This window comes from Dendrobates tinctorius, unplaced genomic scaffold (genome assembly GCF_039654945.1).
Source record: "Dendrobates tinctorius isolate UK_male_01 unplaced genomic scaffold, ASM3965494v1 ptg000038l, whole genome shotgun sequence".
NCBI classification, from domain to species: domain Eukaryota; kingdom Metazoa; phylum Chordata; class Amphibia; order Anura; family Dendrobatidae; genus Dendrobates; species Dendrobates tinctorius.
This window is the reverse complement of record NW_027361706.1, coordinates 24025485-24046080: the sequence shown is the minus strand read 5'-3', so window position 1 is coordinate 24046080 and position 20596 is coordinate 24025485. Positions and strand designations below refer to the sequence as shown.

Below are 20596 nucleotides of genomic sequence, written 5' to 3'. Positions count from 1 at the left end.
ATAGGTGTCGACTATCTCAATGTCATTTCCCTGAATGTTCACCACTACTGGTGGATTTTTGCCCTTGCGAAAGTCCACCACCAATTCCTTGGTCTTCCCGGAATTAATCCTAAGGTGGTTCCTCTGACACCACTCCACAAAAGCTTGGTTAGTATCTCTGTACTCTCTTTCATCACCTCCTGTGATGAGGCCTACTATTGCAGAGTCATCAGAATACTTCTGCAAGTAGCAGCTAGATGAGTTGCACCTAAAATCCGCAGTGTACAGTGTGAAGAGAAAAGGGGCAAGAACTGTACCTTGAGGTGCCCCTGTATTGCAGATCACCGTGTCTGACACACTGTCCCGAACCTTTACAAACTGAGGTCGGTTCGTGAGGTAGTTAAGGATCCAGGTGGAGAGTTGGAGGTCCACACCAACAAGGCCCAGCTTGTCTCTCAGTAGACCTGGCTGTATGGTGTTAAAAGCACTAGAGAAATCGAAGAACATTATTCTCACAGTGTTCCCAGGTTTCTCCAGGTGAGAGAGAGTCCTATCTAGAAGGTGGATAATGGCATCATCCACACCAATGCCTGGCCTGTAGGCAAACTGGAGAGGGTCCATATCTGAGCTCACTAGAGGACGGAGATGTGTGAGAACCAATCTCTCTAATACCTTCATCAGGTGTGATGTCAATGCTACAGGTCTATAGTCATTAAGGTCTTTCGGATAAGGTATGTATTAACAGAAGCATACAGTCTAGATCACGTGAAGTCATTATTTCCCTCTACTCCTCTTTGGTCAGACCTCATCTGGAATATTGTGTCCAGTTTTGGGCACCACATTTTAAAAACGACATCAACAAACTGGAGGAAGTTCAGAAAAGAGCGACCAGATTGGTGACCGGTCTGCAAACCCTGTCTTATGAGGAAAGGTTGCAGGATTTGGGAATGTTTACTTTGCAAAAGAGAAGACTGAGAGGAGACTTAATATCTGTCTACAAATATCTCAAGGGCTGTCACATTGTAGAAGGATCAACTTTATTCTCATTTGCACAAGGAAAGACTAGAAGCAATGGGAGGAGACACAGATCAGATATTAGAAAAAACTTTTTGACAGAGTGATCAATGAGTGGAACAAGCTGCCACGAAAAGTGGTGAGTTCTCCTTCAATGGAAGTCTTCAAACAGAGGCTGGACAGACATCTGACTGGGATGATTTAGCGAATCCTGCTTTGAGCAGGGGGTTGGACCAGATGGCCCAGGAGGTCCCTTCCAACTCTACGATTCTATGATTATATAATTAACAAAAAAGTGTGAAACAACTGAAAATGTCTTTTATATTGTAGGTTCTTCAAAGTAGCCACCTTTTGCTTTGATTACTGCTTTGCGCACTCTTGGCATTCTCTTGATGAGCTTCAAGAGGTAGTCACCGGAAATGGCTTTCACTTCACAGGTGTGCCCTGTCAGGTTTAATAAGTGGGATTTCTTGCCTTATAAATGGGGTTGGGACCATCAGTTGTGTTGTGCAGAAGTCTGGTGGATACACAGCTACTGAATAGACTGTTAGAATTTGTATTATGGCAAGGAAAATAGCAGCTAAGTAAAGAAAAACGAGTGGCCATCATTACTTTAAGAAATGAAAGTCAGTCAGTCAGTCCAAAAAATTGGGAAAACTTTGAAATTGTCCCCAAGTGCAGTGGCAAAAACCATCAAGCGCTACAAAGAAACTGGCTCACATGAGGACCGCCCCAGGAAAGGAAGACCAAGAGTCACCTCTGCTGCGGAGGATAAGTTCATCCGAGTCACCAGCCTCAGAAATCGCAGGTTAACAGCAGCTCAGATTAGAGACCAGGTCAATGCCACACAGAGTTCTAGCAGCAGACACATCTCTACAACAACTGTTAAGAGGAGACGTTGTGCAGCAGGCCTTCATGGTAAAATAGCTGCTAGGAAACCACTGCTAAGGACAGGCAACAAGCAGGAGAGACTTGTTTGGGCTAAAGAACACAAGGAATGGACATTAGACCAGTGGAAATCTGTGCTTTGGTCTAATGAGTCCAAATTTGAGATCTTTGGTTCCAACCACCGTGTCTTTGTGCGACGCAGAAAAGGTGAACTGATGGACTCTACATGCCTGGTTCCCACCGTGAAGCATTATTTATTTATTTTTTTGTCTATTATATAACCAGATGGAATACTATATATATATATTTATATATTATTTTTTTTTTATCCCAATATCATCTGTTGGGAGGCTTCCAGTTTGCACAATTATGATTGCAGCTCTGGACTTCATGCAAGCTTAAACGTAATGTGGTGACTCTCTAAAATAGCTTTACTATTTAGATAAGCTGAACACCAATAACGTAACCGACTGGTGTGGTTTTTTTTCCTTCATAATGCTACAGTACAGAGCCTGTTTTACGTGTCACAGAGCAAATATTGCTAGAGCTCGTTCTGTGCAGACACTGAGCCTGGAAATAATGCTTTAAGATTTCTGTTCTGAAGCTTGAAAAAAATTGGTTAATGCAGCTCTCATTGATGAAACAGATGGGGATTTCAGATCAGTGTGCGATGATTTAATGAAATTTACAAAGCATCTCTGCTCTGAAAATTATCCAAAAAGGAAATTTTCTTTATGAACTGCTTGTTGGTGCGTGTTGGGTAAGAGTAAGGTCCAAAAATGCCAAATCTCTGAGAATGAAACGATCCTGTGTGTCACATTAGATAACCGTTCATTCATGTGTCGCTTTGGTGACAGGTTGGGATGTTAGAGGGTTATTCCCATCTGTGAATATGATGGTAAATCACTTTATGATCACGGAGCCTCGACTTCTTTGACCATCACTAATCCTGAGGGCAAAGTGGATGCAGCTCTGGTGCCCGGTATAGTTTTTGTTTTCCAGTGCATAACACCCCTCCCATCCACTTGGCTTTGTAGCCATCTCTATTCACTTGCAGGCCCATGGTCCCAGTGACACTGAAGCTGGCTGTGATAGAGAGCCATTGGCGCGCTTCTGCGATCCTTGCCAGTTTCAGTGCCGTGCACACAAGATCACTTGTAAGCACCGCACACGTTCAGTTCGATCACAACATGCTATAAACAATAAAATGCACAACAGTAGCGAGGCATAATTTTAATAAAAAGTCATTTTAAATGTTGATATTTTTTTACAAGCCGTTTCCAATATTCTAACCTTGTAAGATGGGATATAACTTTGGCTTCTAATACATTTATTTTGGTTTACAGGGTTGTCTGGGACATGGAGCTCTTCCTCTAGGGCACTTCTGCAGATTGATCCGAGGTCGGGTGCAGCTGTAGCCAGAGAATCTGGACATGTAACTGTGTATTATGAAATTCCTGGGCTGCTGAAAACCTACCGAGAGGTAATGGACTTTATAATGAGCTTTGATCAAAGGACACAATCAACGAAAAGTACAGTCTATACGCAGCGTTAGGAGCTATCGAAATAAATCTGGGGCTAGACTCCTACTTCTCTAAGTCCTGGAGAGAGGACGGTCTGTCCCCTCCTCTGCTTTCCCAATTAATTTGTTACTGCGTCTCTCGCACCACCTGGCTAGATTCCCAAAAGTTTGCCTTCTATAAATATAATTACTAGTGATGTGCGAACGTGATTGTATAAGGTGTTATCTGAGCATGCTCAGGTGCTAACCATGTGTCTTCGGCGTGCTCGAATAGTATGTTTGAGTCCCCGCGGCTGCATGTCTCGCAGCTGTTCGACAGCCGCTACACATGCAGGGATTACCTAACAAAAAACTCGAACATATTTTTTGAGTACGCTGAAAACACTCGGTTAGCACACGTATTGTTTCTTTTAGTAAACTGTGTGTTCCACATTAATTAACATTTCAGGAAGAATTTTTTTTTTTTTTTTTTCAGAAAATCTGTCAGTACAATTACTCTGAAATGCTTCTTGAATGTGTATAAAAGGGGTGTCATTAACTTTTTATACTGCTGTAGCAAAAAAAAAGTCGACTTTTTGACGACCAATCGATAGTTGGAATAAACATGCACCAAAGTTATTATCTAGGAAGAGCCAATGTGATTCATTAGACAATTTTGCGACTGATCTAGGTCTCCTTTTCCTAATAGACACAATTGGTAAAACTGGCCTAAAGTTGTTAGAAAATAAGATCTGGAATTAGTTAATGAGAAATGCAGGTATTTACTAGAACGGACTTGTCAGGAGTAAGGACAGATCCTCTTTAGGGAAAGGTTCCTAGTGGAATTTCCTTTGTCACGATCCCAGGTGCTGTCGGTTAAAAATACTTTGTGCAGAGTCCAACGAGATCTGCAAAATTCTTACAGGATTTTCTTACAAGGTTCAGACCAAATTTATAGTAATCGGATGTGATGCAGAATAGATTGTCTTGATAACCTGGCAATCTCTGTCTGCTATTTATCTCCCCGCTCCCCCCATACACGAGTTCTTTTCTGAGCGTTCATGTATTTTCGATGACTAGAGGGTAGAAAGCACCTGGCAGACACCTCTAGCAGTGGTTTGTCTTCAATGACCAAAACAGTCTGTCGGGGGAGAGTTGGAGGCCCTCATATACATCTGATGGTCTCCTGGTCCTGCATAAATTAGGCGGTTTGCACCGACTCCAGCTGTATAACCAAAGTTTGTCTCTCAGTGAACATGATGAGAAAAGTACAATAAAAAAAATTGCATATAGTGCTTACTATAACGGTAAATAACCAAAATATGCTTTTACCATACCTGTTTTTTGGATCCATTAGAAACCAAATGAAATGGCTTATACGGCAGCTTTTAAATGATCAAAACCACAATTCAGACTAACATATTACAAAGTCTCCTCTGTTCAACACTCATCCAAATTCTGCTCTAGCCGTGACTTCCTCATCACCTTGTTGGACACAGGAGGATTCAGACCATCATCGACCCCGAAGTATTCCTGGAGGGTGTCCAGGGCTGCTATCTTATCGGTTTTCGTGCTCTCACCGACCATCCTGGTCTTCTGGATGGCACCGTTTTCGTTTTTCTGTCCGGTGTCTCAGCCTCCACTCATGGACCTCTCCTGCTCGCTGTGTCTCCTCTGAAGATCCACAAATTTGGTGACCCAGCTCTCGGGCACGGCCATGTCAGTGCTCGGCCCCGGTCCCTCGCCTTCAGATGACAGGTCGCTCTCGGTTGCTCCCAGGGGCAGCCGGCCGCTCCATATCTTCCGCGCAGCTCAGCTCCACTTATTACCAAGTGGTGATCTCTGTTTGTGCTTTTGTGGCCGGCACTACTAACTAGCAAGGGAAAATATCCTTCATGCTGGTGGTCATTTGTACTGTATGATGTGGGGCAGCATGGTGGCTCTAGTGGTTACTGCTTTAACCATGCACCGCTGGGATCCTGGCTTCAAATCCCACGAAGGAGAATGTCTGCAAATGGATTGTATGATCTCCCCGTGGCTTTCGAGCCTTGATCATGGTCTGTACAACTTTGTTGGAGAAACGGGAGGATCTTAGAACTGTGGCTTCATCAGTTCAAATTGAGCAGCCGGGAAGTGGAAGAGGAGACCTCGGGAGAGAAGGTCTGGATGGTCCAGGAGCCTCCACAGAATGTCTGCTAGAAAGTTGACCACTTCTGTGTACCCTGATCTTCTAAACCAGGCTGGGCCCATGAGGTAACAGGAATACCTTTTGACCTGATCTTCTTGAGAATCCTAAGTAGTAGAGTTAGATGTGGGAATGGATAAGGAAGGGAAAAGTGAGACCAGGCAATTGCCAGGGCGTCGGATGGAACTGCAAGAAGACCGCAAGCTCTGGACACGAATTAGGATACCTTATGATTGTTCTTGGATGCCATCAGGTCGTGGTCTAGAGTGTCCCAGCAAAGACAGATCTGATCGAAGACAGTCTGAGGTAGGGGCCACTCTCTCGAAGATAGACCTTCGAGACTTAAGACTTCTGAGCGCACTTTTCCTCTACCAGGATGTGTTTTGCGGAGTTGTTTGGAATTATTTGTGCTGCCCAGTTGAGAATCTGAGAGACCTCTGACATTGATAACCACAAGTTCCTCCTTGGTGATAGATGTAAGCCATGTCGGTGGCATTGTCGGACTGGGAAACCCAACAGCTAAACCTACCAATGCAATGCAATAGTGCAAGATGAATTACCTCAAGTTCCAGGATGTTGATATGGAAGAGGACTTTGTGGATCTTCCACCAATTCTGCAACATCAACTTCCAGAAGACTGCTCTCCAACAGAGTAGGCTGGTGTCCGTTGTCATGATCTGCCAGTTAATAGGGAGGAAGGAACGACTGAGAAAAACAAGGGGTGAGTCCTGCCACCATAACAGAGACTCTAACCTGGTGGGAAAGACAAATTCAACGATCCATGGAGTTTAAAGACTTGTCCCAGCTAGAAAGAGGTACCAGCTACAGTGGTCTGATGTGGAACTGGGAAGGTCCATATAATGCTGCAGGGGAAGAAAATGGCGCTACACAGAAAGTAGGAGGAGGCAGAGACACTGCAGGTTGGGAGAATTACTCAGGCAAGTGTCTGGCCAAGGAGAAAGGGGGCATGGCCTACTGGCTCGACTAAGCCACAACTGAAGCCAGGGTCTAAATTTGAATCCTGACCCCTGGTGAGGCTTCAGAAGGTTGTGAAAGAGCTTCAGAAAGGAAAAGAGAGGCAGAATGAAGGAAAGGAAGAAAGATTGAAAAAAGGTAAAACGTCGCTGGATAAACCCAACGGGATTCAGGAGATGTTCCACTTGCCCATCCTAAAGGAAGGAATGCTGAATTCTTCGCAAGGATGATCTTCGGCTCTGTCTCTGCTCCATGCACGCGTTTGCTCTGGTGTACAAAGTGAGCAGGAGAAAAGGAATCCAGGACCCGTCCGCACCTTCTGTATCTGTACATAATGCTAACTGCGTCGGTAGAAAAAAAGGTCCTGCCGTCCTGGATACATACTGACCCCTGGTAGACTATGCTCTCTGTCCTCTGGTTGAGAAATCGGTGGCCCAACCTGCTCTGTTGTCCTTTCTGTTGAAACAAGAGAAGAAAAGTAATAAAAAGAAAAAATGAAAAATAGACTTTTAGCAAAAACTGGTTTGGAGCTCCAGACCTATGCCTCCTAGTGACACTATGCTAAACTGAGTAGCTTGGTTGCCAGTACATGGGTGTAGCCGGTTGGGAAGGAGCTGAATTTTTTTTTTTCTTAGTTGCAATGCTTAGTATCAGCCTGTTGGCGGCACCAGCGTACACCCATGGTCTCCTGTGTTCCCCAATGAAAACGACAGAAAAAATATTTTATCTAATACCGAAATGTTTTCACTGCATGGAAACCATTACTCTGCACGGCGTTCAAGCATATCATGGCAATACTTTGTCTATCAAATATTCAATTCTTTATTTTTTTTTGTTGTACATTACAGGTGTTAATCCGCTCACCGCAGAGAACACGAGTTGTAGATGCAAACGGAGAGAAAATCAATTTACAGTCTGGAAATATTCATAAATTCCTTGTTGATATTGGGGAAAATGGCAACAATTTGAAAGGTAACTCTTAACATACGGCTCTATTTCAATTTTCTGTATGAACAGCCTGGGAGCAGGGAGCGCAAACAATATTACAAGATGCCTTTTCTCAGCTAGACAGTCTTTTTTTTTTTTTTTTTTTTTTTTCGGTGAACATTCCGGCTTGTTGTTGTTTTTTTGTTTGTATGTATATATATATATATGTGTGTGTGTATGTATGTATATATGTGTGTGTGTGTGTGTGTATATATATATATATATATATATATATATATATATATATATTTAAAAGCATTATTTTATATTTTGAGCCCAGTAATTGTATAACAGTTTTGAGTACAATGTTCCATCCTTTCGGTTTTTGTTTTCCATTTGCACAGTTTCCTTTCTATTGCATTATGTGACACCCTTCCCTAAAGTGATAACCAATTTAAAAATTGCCCACCTCAGTGTGTTCAAAACACATGCTGTTAACCATTTAGTTGCTGGTGTTTCTATTGAAAGCAGCATATGATGGGTTAAACAGCTATGATTGGTTCTAACGTCGATTGCTGCCAATGAAGCAGGACGTCATCTATAATGTAAAACTGACGCCCTCTGCATTTTCACCCATAGTGGAGCATTATTCTCTTTCCTTAGGTTAGTAGAAAGGTTTATTGGTGGTCAGTAAAAGGTTTTTAAAAAATTTGACGTTCGCGGCACCAACGACAGACGCCGCAACAGAACAAAAACGGACCCTATTCTCAAGATGCATGGACAGTCTGCAGTTCTTTGCTTAAGGTTCGCTCTATGGACCGTGACACATGAATGTGTCTTTCCATTTGATAAAGACGTCTGTACGGCATTGAAGCGCGTTGTAAAAAAAAAAAAAAGAACCTTGTTTTCATTGAAGAATTGGATTACTGCAGCATCGCAGCCCACCTAACTTTTGTTATCCAGCTGGATCCACACATGTGTGAATGCGGCATTGGACCATATTGATAAATGTGCCCCAATGTATTTTTTTTAAAAATCATCTTTTATGTTCTGGTGTGAAAAGATTGATACTTTCATTAATTTTTCACACTGTTTGTTATATTGAAAGACGAGATATTTTGGTTCACAATTATCAGTATCTCGGCAAGTTATGCCGGGAGTAATATTTGCATAAGGTGGTAATTTGATGTGTGTTTTCTTGTTTCCATAAAGTTCCAGTGCTTTAAAAGTAGCACCAAACACAGTATGTTCCTGCCTAATATGTCAAAGAGCATTCAGGGGCATCGATTGTTCGATCCAATCTTGGGTGCGCAGATTCTTCAGACCATTTCGGTGTTAGCCAAGATTACTCTGTGCCGTAGTGTGTTGGAGCCATTTGTCTGTATGAAGTCTAGCTCGGCTACACAAGGGCTAATACCTCCCTTCCTGGCATCATCTACATTTGTGTGACGGCAGATGAAGTGTATGTGTGAATATTCCTGTAAAATGCCATATAATGCACTAAAACCCCAGAGATTTTCCATAATAACTGTAAGTGTGGGATGTGTTTGCTCTATGAAGGATTAACTCCTCTGCGTTAGTGAAAGATTTGTATGAATCGTTCTGTATAGAAGCTGCAAACTCAAGTGTAATGAAAATGTCCCTTTTAATGTTTAAGTTTTAAGTCCCCACTATAAGGACACAGCGAGGCGCGTTGGTGACCATGACCTTGACATTCGTGGAGTCACTTTTTAGTCTCTTTAGATGAAAGCAGGGCTGTGGAGTCGGTAAGCCAAACCTGCGACTCCGACTCCTCAATTTCCCTTACACCGACTCCACGACTCCGACTCCACGACTCCGACTCCCACACATATTGCTGATATTTAAGTGAAAAATTTATTGTAGTACAATGTGAACCTCAGACATTTAATCATTTTTATGATCCAATAATCAAGATATTTAGATAGAACAGAATATATATTGGTGTACTACCCGGTTTTCATTCTTTTTGGTACAGATACGATATGGATAGACAGATATGGATAAATGGATAGATAGAGCAGATTTCTAATCTGCTTTTGCTATTGAGAACATTATCTATGAGCTCAAAAACCTTTCAGGTGATGCAGTTTTTTAAAAAGATGATCAACTTTTGCAGCTGAAAAACGTATCCTCAAAAAACACAGGAAAAATGCTGTGTGTGAATGTAGCCTTAGATCAGGAATATAACAGCCATTTATAGGACATTTCATAACTTTCCCAAACTCCTATGAAAAAATATTCAGCACATTCTGCATTGAATTACTGTACCCAATTTATTATATATTTTAGGAGTCGGAGTCGGTCCATTTTATACCGACTCCGACTCCGACTCCACCAAAATGAGCACCGACTCAGACTCCACGACTCCGACTCCACAGCCCTGGATGAAAGAACTATCTGTGTTTCTAGATTGCAGCTAGCGATTATGGTTCATCCACTTCATTGCAATTACTGTTTGGTCTCTTGAGAGCCCATCAAAACCACTTAAATTCTCTGTTCATGTAAATGCCTCCATTATACAACAACACTTTATAAAATGACACTAGTGCGAGAGCCCCCCAAAGCCGCATGTACATAGAGCAATTTTACAAGCCAAGAGCAATTTTACAAGCCAACAGCAAGTTGCCAGTAAAGCACAGAAGTGGTTTATTACCGCCTCTGTCTTCTCACTTGACGGCATTGAGCCAACAGAAGAATTGGCACTGCTGATGCTTCTGTAGGACCTGGAAATCACATAATTGGGCTCTGGTGGTTACAGTCTTTAGGGTTTATACTGGGGGGAGGGAGGGGGTTGGGATAGCGGTTGATGGTGCCTAAATAATAGAGATGTACAAATAAATTTGCAAGACTCTGGTCCAGCGGTCACATCGGTATTTCATAGTAGTGGAAGAAAAATACTGTGGACTTGGTGAGCGCTGCCACGAAGATGGCAACCAATAGGGACCAACGGTAAGATTAGAAACTTTTTATTCAGACTTCACATTTCGGGGTCAATCTAGCTCCTTCAGCAGGTGCGGGGCTCATGAAGTCTGGGGTATTTTTCCCCCACTGCTATATCAGAGTCCTCGTACCTGATAGCTTGGGGCTTCGCGGACGCAGCTGTAGCCATTGGAGGGAGAGCATCCATGCCATTGACCCCCACGCGGGCCACGAGTGCTTCCCCCCTTCTTCCCCCTGGGGCCACAAGTGCTGCCGTCTCTGCACCCACTGTGGCTACTAAGTAGCACAAACTTTTACAATTCTGAGGACAACTTAATGGGACATGTGAGTGGTAAAACAAATGACTGACTGCCCCCTTTACACACCCACTGGTACGTTGTTCAGGAGGACATCAAATTGGTTGTCCTTATTATTACTTGTCTTCTCCGCTACAATTATATAAAAAGCTACTACTACCTCGTAGAAGGATTTTTATTTTTTTTACTTGATGGCTGTATTCCCGTCTGGCTTATCTTGTCGGATCATTTTATTGCCTAGAAGTCTGAGCTAGAAAATGAGCCGGGTTTGTCATTGTTCAGATGGTTAATAAGGCGTCTGAAGCAGAGATGATAACCATTTGTGTGATGTCTATTAGAAAACAAAATAGATGTTTTTTTTTTTCTGCCTTATATCCACAAAGGACTTCACTGTCTGACATGTCTGTATATCCAAAGAAACCACTTATCGTACATTCTGGTAGCGGAGTATAAAATATGGCCTCTTTTTCTCCTGACTTGCTGCATTGGAGACTTTTCAATAGTTATAAAAATTTTATTTCTCTGGTATTTTTTTTTAAATATAATCCAGTGCTGTGATATCAATTTATGTCTTACCCTGAAAAATAAGCTGTACAGTATATAACACCAGATCACCAGGTATAGGCAGCAGATGGGCCACTGGGCAATAATGTACTTTGTTTGAACATATATTGTAAGACAGATGCACCTCCAACATGTCTGTCTGATTTTCTGACATTACTGTTTTTTTTTTAGAAAATTCTTGTATTTCTCATACAGAAAGAGTAAGACTTTTAGACAGCAGGATGTCAATTTCTAGGTAATATAAGTAGTTTATATACAAATTACTATATTGTCTTTCCACCAAAAATTCACTTCAAACTGCCGGGCACTATGGGTCTCCATAGTGTCTTCATTTGCTGTTCACTGCCTGTTGTAAAGTGTAATCCGTCTGTAGCAGCAGAGACGCAGAAGAGTTGTAAGAAGGTGTTGGTAGTTGGTCTATGTCTCTCTACTTATCTTGTCAAACTACATAAAAGCATAACTTGAGAGATGATGAATCAGTTCAGCACAGGCGCAATGCATGCTGGGACGTTAGGGAAAATATGTTCCAGCACACATTATAATAACAGAATGCTGAAGAAAAGAAATCACTAACTAAAAGATAACTAAAAAAGCATTGATAAAAAGTTACTGAGCATAAGACTCTGGAATGTTCCTGGAAAAATTACACTGATTTTAACTAGTTGTGCTGCAAAGCTGGCTGTCCATCACCGTACCGGGGAGCCATAACAACCGCGCTCCACAGTATTATTTCTTATGCATTGTTTATATAGCGCTGTGATATTGTACTGTGCTTTACAAACATTGAAACTGTCCCAATTAATCAGTTTGTCTTTGGAGTGTGGAATTAAACTGGACGACCCGGAGGTTCTCCTTGTAGATGTTGTTCTTGGTGGGATTTGAACCCAGGACCCCGGTGCTTCAAAGTAACGGTTTAACCACTGAGCCACCGTGTTGCCCTGTATTATAGTGAGCAGTGGCGGTAACCAATGTGTGCACTGCCCCCGATGACCAGAAATGAGTGTCTTCAGGAAGAATATAGTGTGATTTTTCTCCCTGTTGCGTTTGTGGATGTGACAAGTTCCCTTTAAAGGTGTTGTCCGGTAGCGCTGTGGTACCCTCGCCGATCAACTGTTCCTGGTCTTGGTGGTGGCCGGAATTAATGGGTCATCAATGTCTGGTGGGGCTGTGACATCCGGCACCCTCGCCAATCAACTGTTACCGGTCTCAGTTGTGGCCGAAATTGCTCTGTTATGGTGCTCTTATGCTGTAGTGTGGTTGGAGACCTCCTTTCTCAGTTTGCTTTATCTATTGCCATTTTTTTTTGTCCTACAACACCTTATAAAAAAAACCCACAAACCTATAGCATGTATATACATGACATGTTTCCTGCGTTATATGTGAAAGGAAATCGCCAGCAGTGTAAAACAAGCAGGACGGTCTGATGTCTGCTTTACAGCAATCCAGCAGTGAGATCTCCCAATTACCCTTTTGTCCCATCTGTTCCCCAGAGTTCAGCGTGATCTGTAAGATCTATAATAAAATAAATACCTTAATTAACACTGGTGTATTAAACCCGTCCACAGCAACTCAGCAACAATTGATTTTCTGTTGTTTTTCTGTTTTGTTGATGGTTTTGGTTTATTAATATTTGTAGATTAAAATTTCCTAATTTTTTTTTAATCACTTTTAAGGGGATTGTTCTTCCGTCCAGATTGAAAGCATTCAGGATCTTCACCCAGAAAACCTCATCCATTGTCACCTGCATTTTAAAAATCAGAATCCCGATGTTTCACCTCCTGAAATATTTTCTGTTAAAACTGGATTTGATGTAGAGACAGGTACGATGATTGTCATAGATTTGGTGTTTTTTTTTTATTTATTTTGTATGACTGTGGAATTGGACTTTCTCCTTCGCCTCATTGGGGGACACAGCACAGTACCTGTGTCCCCCAATGAGCATCTCGGAGAAAAGGATTTTACGGTGAGTTATCACAAAAATCCATGTTTTTCCACTTCTCCTGGTTACATAGAGCTAAACCTTGGAATACGAGGTACGTCATCTCCATGGAGTATTTCCATTTTGAAATGTCGCAAAATTGTGTTTCAAATTTTACATTTGCGGAGATGAAGACTAAAAGTCAACATTTTATAGAGAACCTGTCACTCAGATCAAACCATGGGCAGCATGGATCAGAGCCTGGCTGCAGGCGGGTATGTTTTTCTTGGAAATGCTTCGGCGTTTGACAAAATATGGTTTGAAGAGACCTGACTAGTTTTCTGATTTTCCCTGCACCAATCTAGTTGATTGGCAGGTGATGAGAGAAAGTTCTGGGATCAGGTGCTATCTGAGCATGCTCGGGTGCTATAACCGACTGTCTTCGGTGTGCTCGAATAATATGTTCGAGTCCCCATGGCTGCATGTCTTGCGGCTGTTCAACAGTCTGTGCCTTCTGAGGTTTGGGCACCATGAATTGAGTGACCGGTTCCCTTTTAAGGTTTATTGAAAAGATCATGAAATTAATTTCTCTAAAAATGTGCAAAACGAAAAAGCCTCCCCATTTATTGAATTTGCAACAATTTATGAAAAATTACGCCCATTTTGGTGAATTTGGTGCAAAATTCAAGATGATGACAAAAGAAAAAAAGGCTTAGAAAAGATCATATAATGAATGGATTTAGGATGAGCGAGGGAACAGATCTTAATTTTGTTGCAAGTTTTTAGTAAAATTAAGGTAAGTCCACAAGAGAAGCCCTAACTTTCTGTGGAGTTCAGAGTATGAATGTGTAGAACGTTTTTTTTATTTTTTTATTTCCCACACTTTTACTTTTAGGTCTTGATTATATTTGAAGCAGGTTTAAGCTTTTACAATATCCTGATTTTAATTTGGCTTTATTCTCCATTAATACACTTAGCACAGCAGCTTTCCAAATGAGCTGTATAAAGTGCTATGCCTTGCGTCTGTCCGCTTATCCTGCTAATTCTTTGCTGTCATAACGGCCTCCTCTGAGCCGACTCCTCACCATTCTGTTATCTCTCCGATATCTAGGTCACTACACCTGTTCCCTCTCAAGGCAGCAGCTTTCGGAGAGCCAGCTAAGACATCTCAGCATGGGGGACACGTCTCTTACTGTAACGGCAGCCACACTTGGGAATCACGTCTACAGGGAGCAGATCAGTGCGCTGGCTTCTGTTTATCCCGGCTTTTACGCCAATCAGAAGGAAATAGTTCTAAGCGATCATTACACAACGGCCGACATTAAGATATTTGGAGCCGCCGAAGTTCTGAACAATCTGGAGGTGAGCGCTCTGAAGCTAATCATCGTTCACACGTCCTAGCGAAGCGGGAACCTGCCCAAATGTTCTGGTTTAATCGATGCCCGATCATATCAGCGTCTTCAAATCCCACAAGTCTTCTCTCAACCCCTTCCAGAGTCTTTAAGATTGCGGTAATATCTTGTAAGACAAGCTGTTGAGTTATTGCACGGGAAAATCAGATGGGTACGGTTTGCTTCTTCTTTCGGCTCATGCTTCTCTCTGTGGGTAAACAACACTGAAAAGTTTTAGATCAATTCTTTAATATTGCAGAGGCTGGTTTATTTTAAGGCAATAAAAAAAGCTTTTTTTTTTTTTTTTTTTTTTATCCCTTTCCCTGCCGTGATATGTATGTCGATTACTATGCGTGGCAGTAAAGGGATCGACTCCTCAACAGAAGCTCTTAGATCGAAGCCGGCCCAGTTCTTGCTTGATCGTGGCTGTTTCTCTTCTTCGAACATCCCAGGAGATGGCAGACGACTGCTGGGGGTTCCTGTGGCCGGACCCATGTTGATCAATTAAACGCATGGTCGGCTTTAATCTAAACAGGGCATTCTTTGATGAGACAAGCTGCCGCCGTGCATTCATTTATTTTGCAGCCACTACTGCAGGGGAATTGTAGTATTCTACTGAGGCCATTAAAATGAGTGTCCGGTTTTGTAATACATGGAATAGAGCTGCTAATGGGGGTGGGAGATGCTTTTTTAGTCTTTTAAATGGTCACTGTCATTTCAGCAAACTTTGCATAAATTAATATAAAACACTTTGTATTATATCTTATCAGAGAAATACTTTTATTTTAACACTTATGAGCCACTGCTTCCACCTGCCTCCTGAACCCACCTCGCCATCCACTCTGGGGAAAAAGAAAATAGGTGAGGTGTCCGGCTCTGACCTTCTATTAGACAGTATGGATTAGGGCGGGGAGAGAAGTATTTATCATTGGTGAGCTACAGGGAGCTGCAACTTTAATCCACTCACGCCTAACCCCAGTGCTGGATTCACAGCCACACAGCTGCAGCTTCAATCAACTCTCGCCTAACTCCAGTGCTGGATTCACAGCCACTCAGCTGCAGCTTCAATCAACTCTCGCCTAACTCCAGTGCTGGATTCACAGCCACTCAGCTGCAGCTTCAATCAACTCTCACCTAACTCCAGTGCTGGATTCACAGCCACTCAGCTGCAGCTTCAGTCAACTTTTATCACACACCAGAGCTGTATTCACCACCACACAGTTCAGTAGTTCTGTGTAATGTGCTACATAGGGAAATAAAACCAGGAATACCTCTGTGTTCTCTTTTAAGAAGACAAGATAGCAGCTAGATTTCACCCACTCGTTCACGGGGAACTGCGAAACAGAGCTCATTCAGTCTGAGAAAACATCAGAAAGCACACCGACTAATGTAATTTAATACATCTGTTCAAATAGCTGTTAGATCACACGGACTGAGTGCTTGTGTGGAAAAAAAAATAGCTGCATGCATTAGTCTCTTCCGTGTACCGGATGCAATTCGCCTATATAAGTCAAAGGATGCGCAGAAAAGAGAATCAGCTACAATATGGATCATCTGTGTAGCATTTAATTTTTAGTGACACATTGCTATTGTTAACCTATTATATTATTTGATCATGTACATTTTAAAATGTTGTCTAAAAACGGATGGGGCACAAATGAAGATCGTATGAAATTTCTGGATGGAAATTGAGCGATTTTTGATACTCTTGTTTGAACTCGGCCATAAACACAGCACCTCCAGAGGGGAAAATTAGTGAAAAATGCAGGATGCAAGTAATACAGAGTCACATGTTTATTGTTTTATTTTCTTTAATATCCTTCCTGCGCAGCATACATTTTATCATATAGTTAAAAAAAAAAAAATGGCTGCACTTAATGAAGACTTGCTCTTCATTACCCAGGCTATAACGTAGTACGTTCTACAGAATAAAATCTGTCTAACTTGTGTGATCTCTTCCGACAGGTGAAGGTTGGATCCCCGATGGTGACGGTTTATCTGAAAGAGAAGTCCTCTGGAGTTCCCAGCTTTGTTACATATGAAGTTGGCATTACTGATGTGCAGGCATTAAATCGAGGATCATTATCCACATCGCTTTCTGTTTCCAGCTACATGTCAGACCAAACCATAGATGTTCCCATCAGACTTATGGCAGCTACAGGTCCACTTAATGGTATGTAGGTGTGTGACATTTACCATCGTGGTGATCGAGGAATGGAGAGGTGCCTGCTGCTTTTTCCATGGACGCCACGCAGCTTCTGTTCCTTCCACCTCGTGCACTAAAACGAGACGTCATCAGGGGGGCGGTGATGGTAGGGCGAGTCAAATCAGTGCCGCATCACAGCTGTCTCCACACCTGAAACAAATAGTCATTAAGGGTCAGCGCCGCAGTCACTTACCCTGCTTCTATCACCTTCCCTGATGACGCCTCGATTCAGTGACCAAGGCAGCCGAGGACAGATGCTATGTGGCAGTGGAGACTGAAGATGTAGGGCGGTGGTGACTGAAGTGGTGGTGAAAGAAGCTGCAGCCACTTCACTTTAACTCCAACTCCACAATTGATTCAGGACTTCATCTTGGGTGATTGAAGCTGAGGGGAAGTGACTGCAGGACCATCCTCCTGTGACATCTTGTTTGACACTCCCCTCCAATGAAACGTCACATCACAGGAAATAAAGTTAAAAAAAAAGTTATAGGGAATAGCAGGACAGGGAAAATGGTGGGGGATTTTTTATTGAAGCAAATTACAAAAGTGGATAAAGGTTAAAAATAGTTATTTATAAAGGGCATGTTATGTGTCGGCCAACCACTAAGTATGGCAGACTCCTAATACTTTATATATACCCCATATATGTTAGTTTCCAGTGATGAACAGAAACTTGAATAACAACTTGTCTCTTTTCTTCCATGGTGTTCCTCTCTTGCAGTGCCTTATACCGGGGAGCACAGCTTTTACAAGACCTTTATGGACTCTTATCCTGTGTTCTTCTTCACCTTGTTTGCTCTCATAGCCGGGGCAGCCATTGCTATTCTCTGTAAGCACAGACACAATAATACAAGTGTAGTTCAGTCTCTTAACGTCACAATTCGGTAATATTTGTTTTTCCTTTTTCAGTTCTTTCACCAAAGGAGACTGTTAATCACCCGGCGTTTATCCCACGTTCGCCTCCTCAATCCGCACCGCCGAATAGTAAGTTAATACCTATTAAGTGTTTTTTAGACTATTTTGGGGTGGAGATGGGGTTGGCGTTTTCATACTCGTCCTTATACTATAAAGTTTTGGTCATGCTTTTGGCATGTGTCAAGATCTTAATAGTTGGTTTTGTTTAAGCAATTAATGGAAAAAACTTTATAAAAGCTTTGCCTTTTGTTGTGTTTTTAGGTTTTTCTTCGACACCACCAGGGAGTTTTGCCAATCATCACAGTCCAAACTGGCCTCAGAGCAACTCCAAGACTCGGCCACTGTGGAGTCCAGACTACGCTTCCAACTAAAGAAACCCCGGATTTACCAAAGAGCAGATCTGTTTCCTTTGGGTGCCTTTTGTATGTAGTGCATGTGTTTTGCGCAGCATGATGCTGACATATTATGCACTTTCTGTTCTCGTGTTTGATGACTGGAGTTTTGCATCCTTTTCTTTTATACATGTGGGTTCCTCTGTGCTGGATGGGCCGAGATCCATGTGTCTTAGGGCATCATAAATCTTCTAATTTTTAGCTGTCGGCAGCCAGTTTTAATGCCGTCCAGTTGATTTCGTTGTTCGGTACTTTTTTTTATTTTTACAAAGATCAGATGGAATTGTTTGTTTTATGTGTGTTTTACTGCAACTTTAGTTGTTGGATTGAAGGACTGGTTTTATTCACTTCTTTTTTTTTTTTCTTCTGTTATAATTTCAACTTTTTCGAACGACTCGCTTTTCCCTTCAGGTAGAAGGTAGAAAGCGTGATTCGTGGCAGCTCTTTCTGTGTAACTCAGGAATATTTTGCACTGATCAGTAATTGTAGCCTTGCAATGTGAGCCTGACCAATTGGAAATGCATAGCTGTGAATGAATCCTGTGCATGTTAGTCTCTATCCATAGAAACGACAAACTGACTGCGCTATACTCTACTGCCAGACCCGGCATTGTCTTTTAGGGGTAAACGTGCATGAGGTGTCACAATCAGATAGAGAGTACTCTGTGAGCTTGAGACATTTAATGATAATGAGAAACCACTATCCCCATGACCATTCAGCGATTCTCCATGCAAAGACTGGCTGCTGCCTCCTAGAACACCAATTTTTTTACTAATAGTAATATTATTTATCCTGCCGTTTGCTTTGCTTGGTTAGATCATCATTATACAACTGGACAAATGTAAGCATCAAATCAATGTTTCTGGATAAAATTGAGCAATACTCCGCCCTTACCTCTGCACAACGGTCCAAATAGCAAGAATGTAAGGAAAGGATCCGTTATAATTCTTGTGGCATTGACACTTATCTTGTAAAGATGGTACTAGGCGAGTCGGGTTGGTTAGTAAAATTCACACACAAACTGTGAACTGTCCCAATGGAAAACTCTCATAAAAGAGCCAGGAAGTCTAGGTTCATACTTCCTGGTTATCCACGGGTGAAAACATGACAGCGATCACCATACGAATTGGCTGTTTTCTTGTACATTGGGCAATTATTTGTTTATGGTGGCAGAAAATCCTGATCGGCGGCGCGTCACCCAGTGTACATGGGTGATGGGCTGCTGACAACCTGACACTGTATGTGGTCAGAACCGTGGTAATTAGTGATCATCGTTCTGCCCTCATCGTTGGTCACCGGCTTATGTGATCGGGTTATTTAGCGAGCGCCAAACGTCTTGTATATGGTCGAATGGCGCTAGTTAAAGGAGCATTGACAGTCCAGAATTGTGGTGATTAAATGCTCCTTTAGTCTTTTATAGTGATTCCGCTGTGTTTTCGTTATCATACCGGTTACATATCATCTACATTCCTTACCTATATACCTCACCCTTGCCTCCATAGTGGATATCATCCTATTCCAAGTGTCACCAATATCTTGATTAATTGTATTTACTTACTGTGCAACTAACAGTTCATTGTCGGCAATATCCCACCGTCAGGTTTAGTACCCAGAGCATTTGATTATTTTGTGTTTCAAGTGGTAATTGTTCGGCTCGATGAAGAATCTCGCCAGAGATTCACAGTTTTCCCTTTAATGCAGACTTCCTGTACTACTATTGATTTAATGGGCACAGGGATACCGTGTGTTAAAACGTCTTAAATAATTCAGTCTTGCCAGTTTTCAAGATGCTAAAATTTTCATGGCCAATGATTGTTGTACCGGCATGACGTGAGACGGATCGCTGTGATGTGTAACGGGAGCAATACAATGTGAAAAATGTCAATTTTGTTTTCTTTGTCGCAGTCAAGTGCTGAAAACTGATGAAGCTCGTACTCAGGGGCCAGCAAAGTGTAGTAAAGTGTTCTCTACTCAAATACCTCAAGCTTTCTTTTTTTTTTTTTTTTTTCCCCCTAAAGATAAACCAAGCTGAATGTACACGTCATCTGATTTTTGTTTTTGTTTCTTATACTATAATGGCGGCTCAGAATCCTCGTTTGTTTAGCTCGCTATTGTCGTGAATGCCATTTGTGCCTTGTTTTTTTTTTACCGTGTCAGCTGCATTGTAATTTTCCTTTGTATAATAAACTGTTTCTTAATACGTGTCGTTCGCTGAATTATTACATTTCTATATATGTGTGTACCACAATTCTTATGATAATACTATGGTTTAAAGGTACGGTACAGTACATTCATATGATTTATTTCTGTTGCGTTCCATAAATACGCAGCCCAAGGCCTCCTTGTAAAATAGAGGAAAAGCATATACTCGCATCATTCTAGCACTGTCAGCATCGGGTCTGACGGGATTGTGTGGCACGTGAGCACTGCAGTCAGTCGGCAGCCCCCCCTTATGGGCTACACTCCTAGCACTTGTGACCGTGT

General features: G+C 42.0%; 1 protein-coding gene across 1 annotated transcript in view; it reads left to right on the top strand.

The window, feature by feature from the left end:
• Positions 1-20312, top strand: part of NUP210 (nucleoporin 210) — a 150210-nt gene extending 129898 nt beyond the window's left edge. Inside the window, exons 33-40 of the mRNA XM_073574284.1 lie at positions 3228-3364; positions 7391-7514; positions 12964-13110; positions 14320-14570; positions 16565-16772; positions 17527-17634; positions 17715-17789; positions 17982-20312. Coding sequence (XP_073430385.1) covers positions 3228-3364; positions 7391-7514; positions 12964-13110; positions 14320-14570; positions 16565-16772; positions 17527-17634; positions 17715-17789; positions 17982-18091 — 1160 coding nt within the window. The 3' untranslated portion in view covers positions 18092-20312. The remainder of the gene's footprint in view (positions 1-3227; positions 3365-7390; positions 7515-12963; positions 13111-14319; positions 14571-16564; positions 16773-17526; positions 17635-17714; positions 17790-17981) is intronic.
• Positions 20313-20596: the final 284 nt, after the last annotated feature.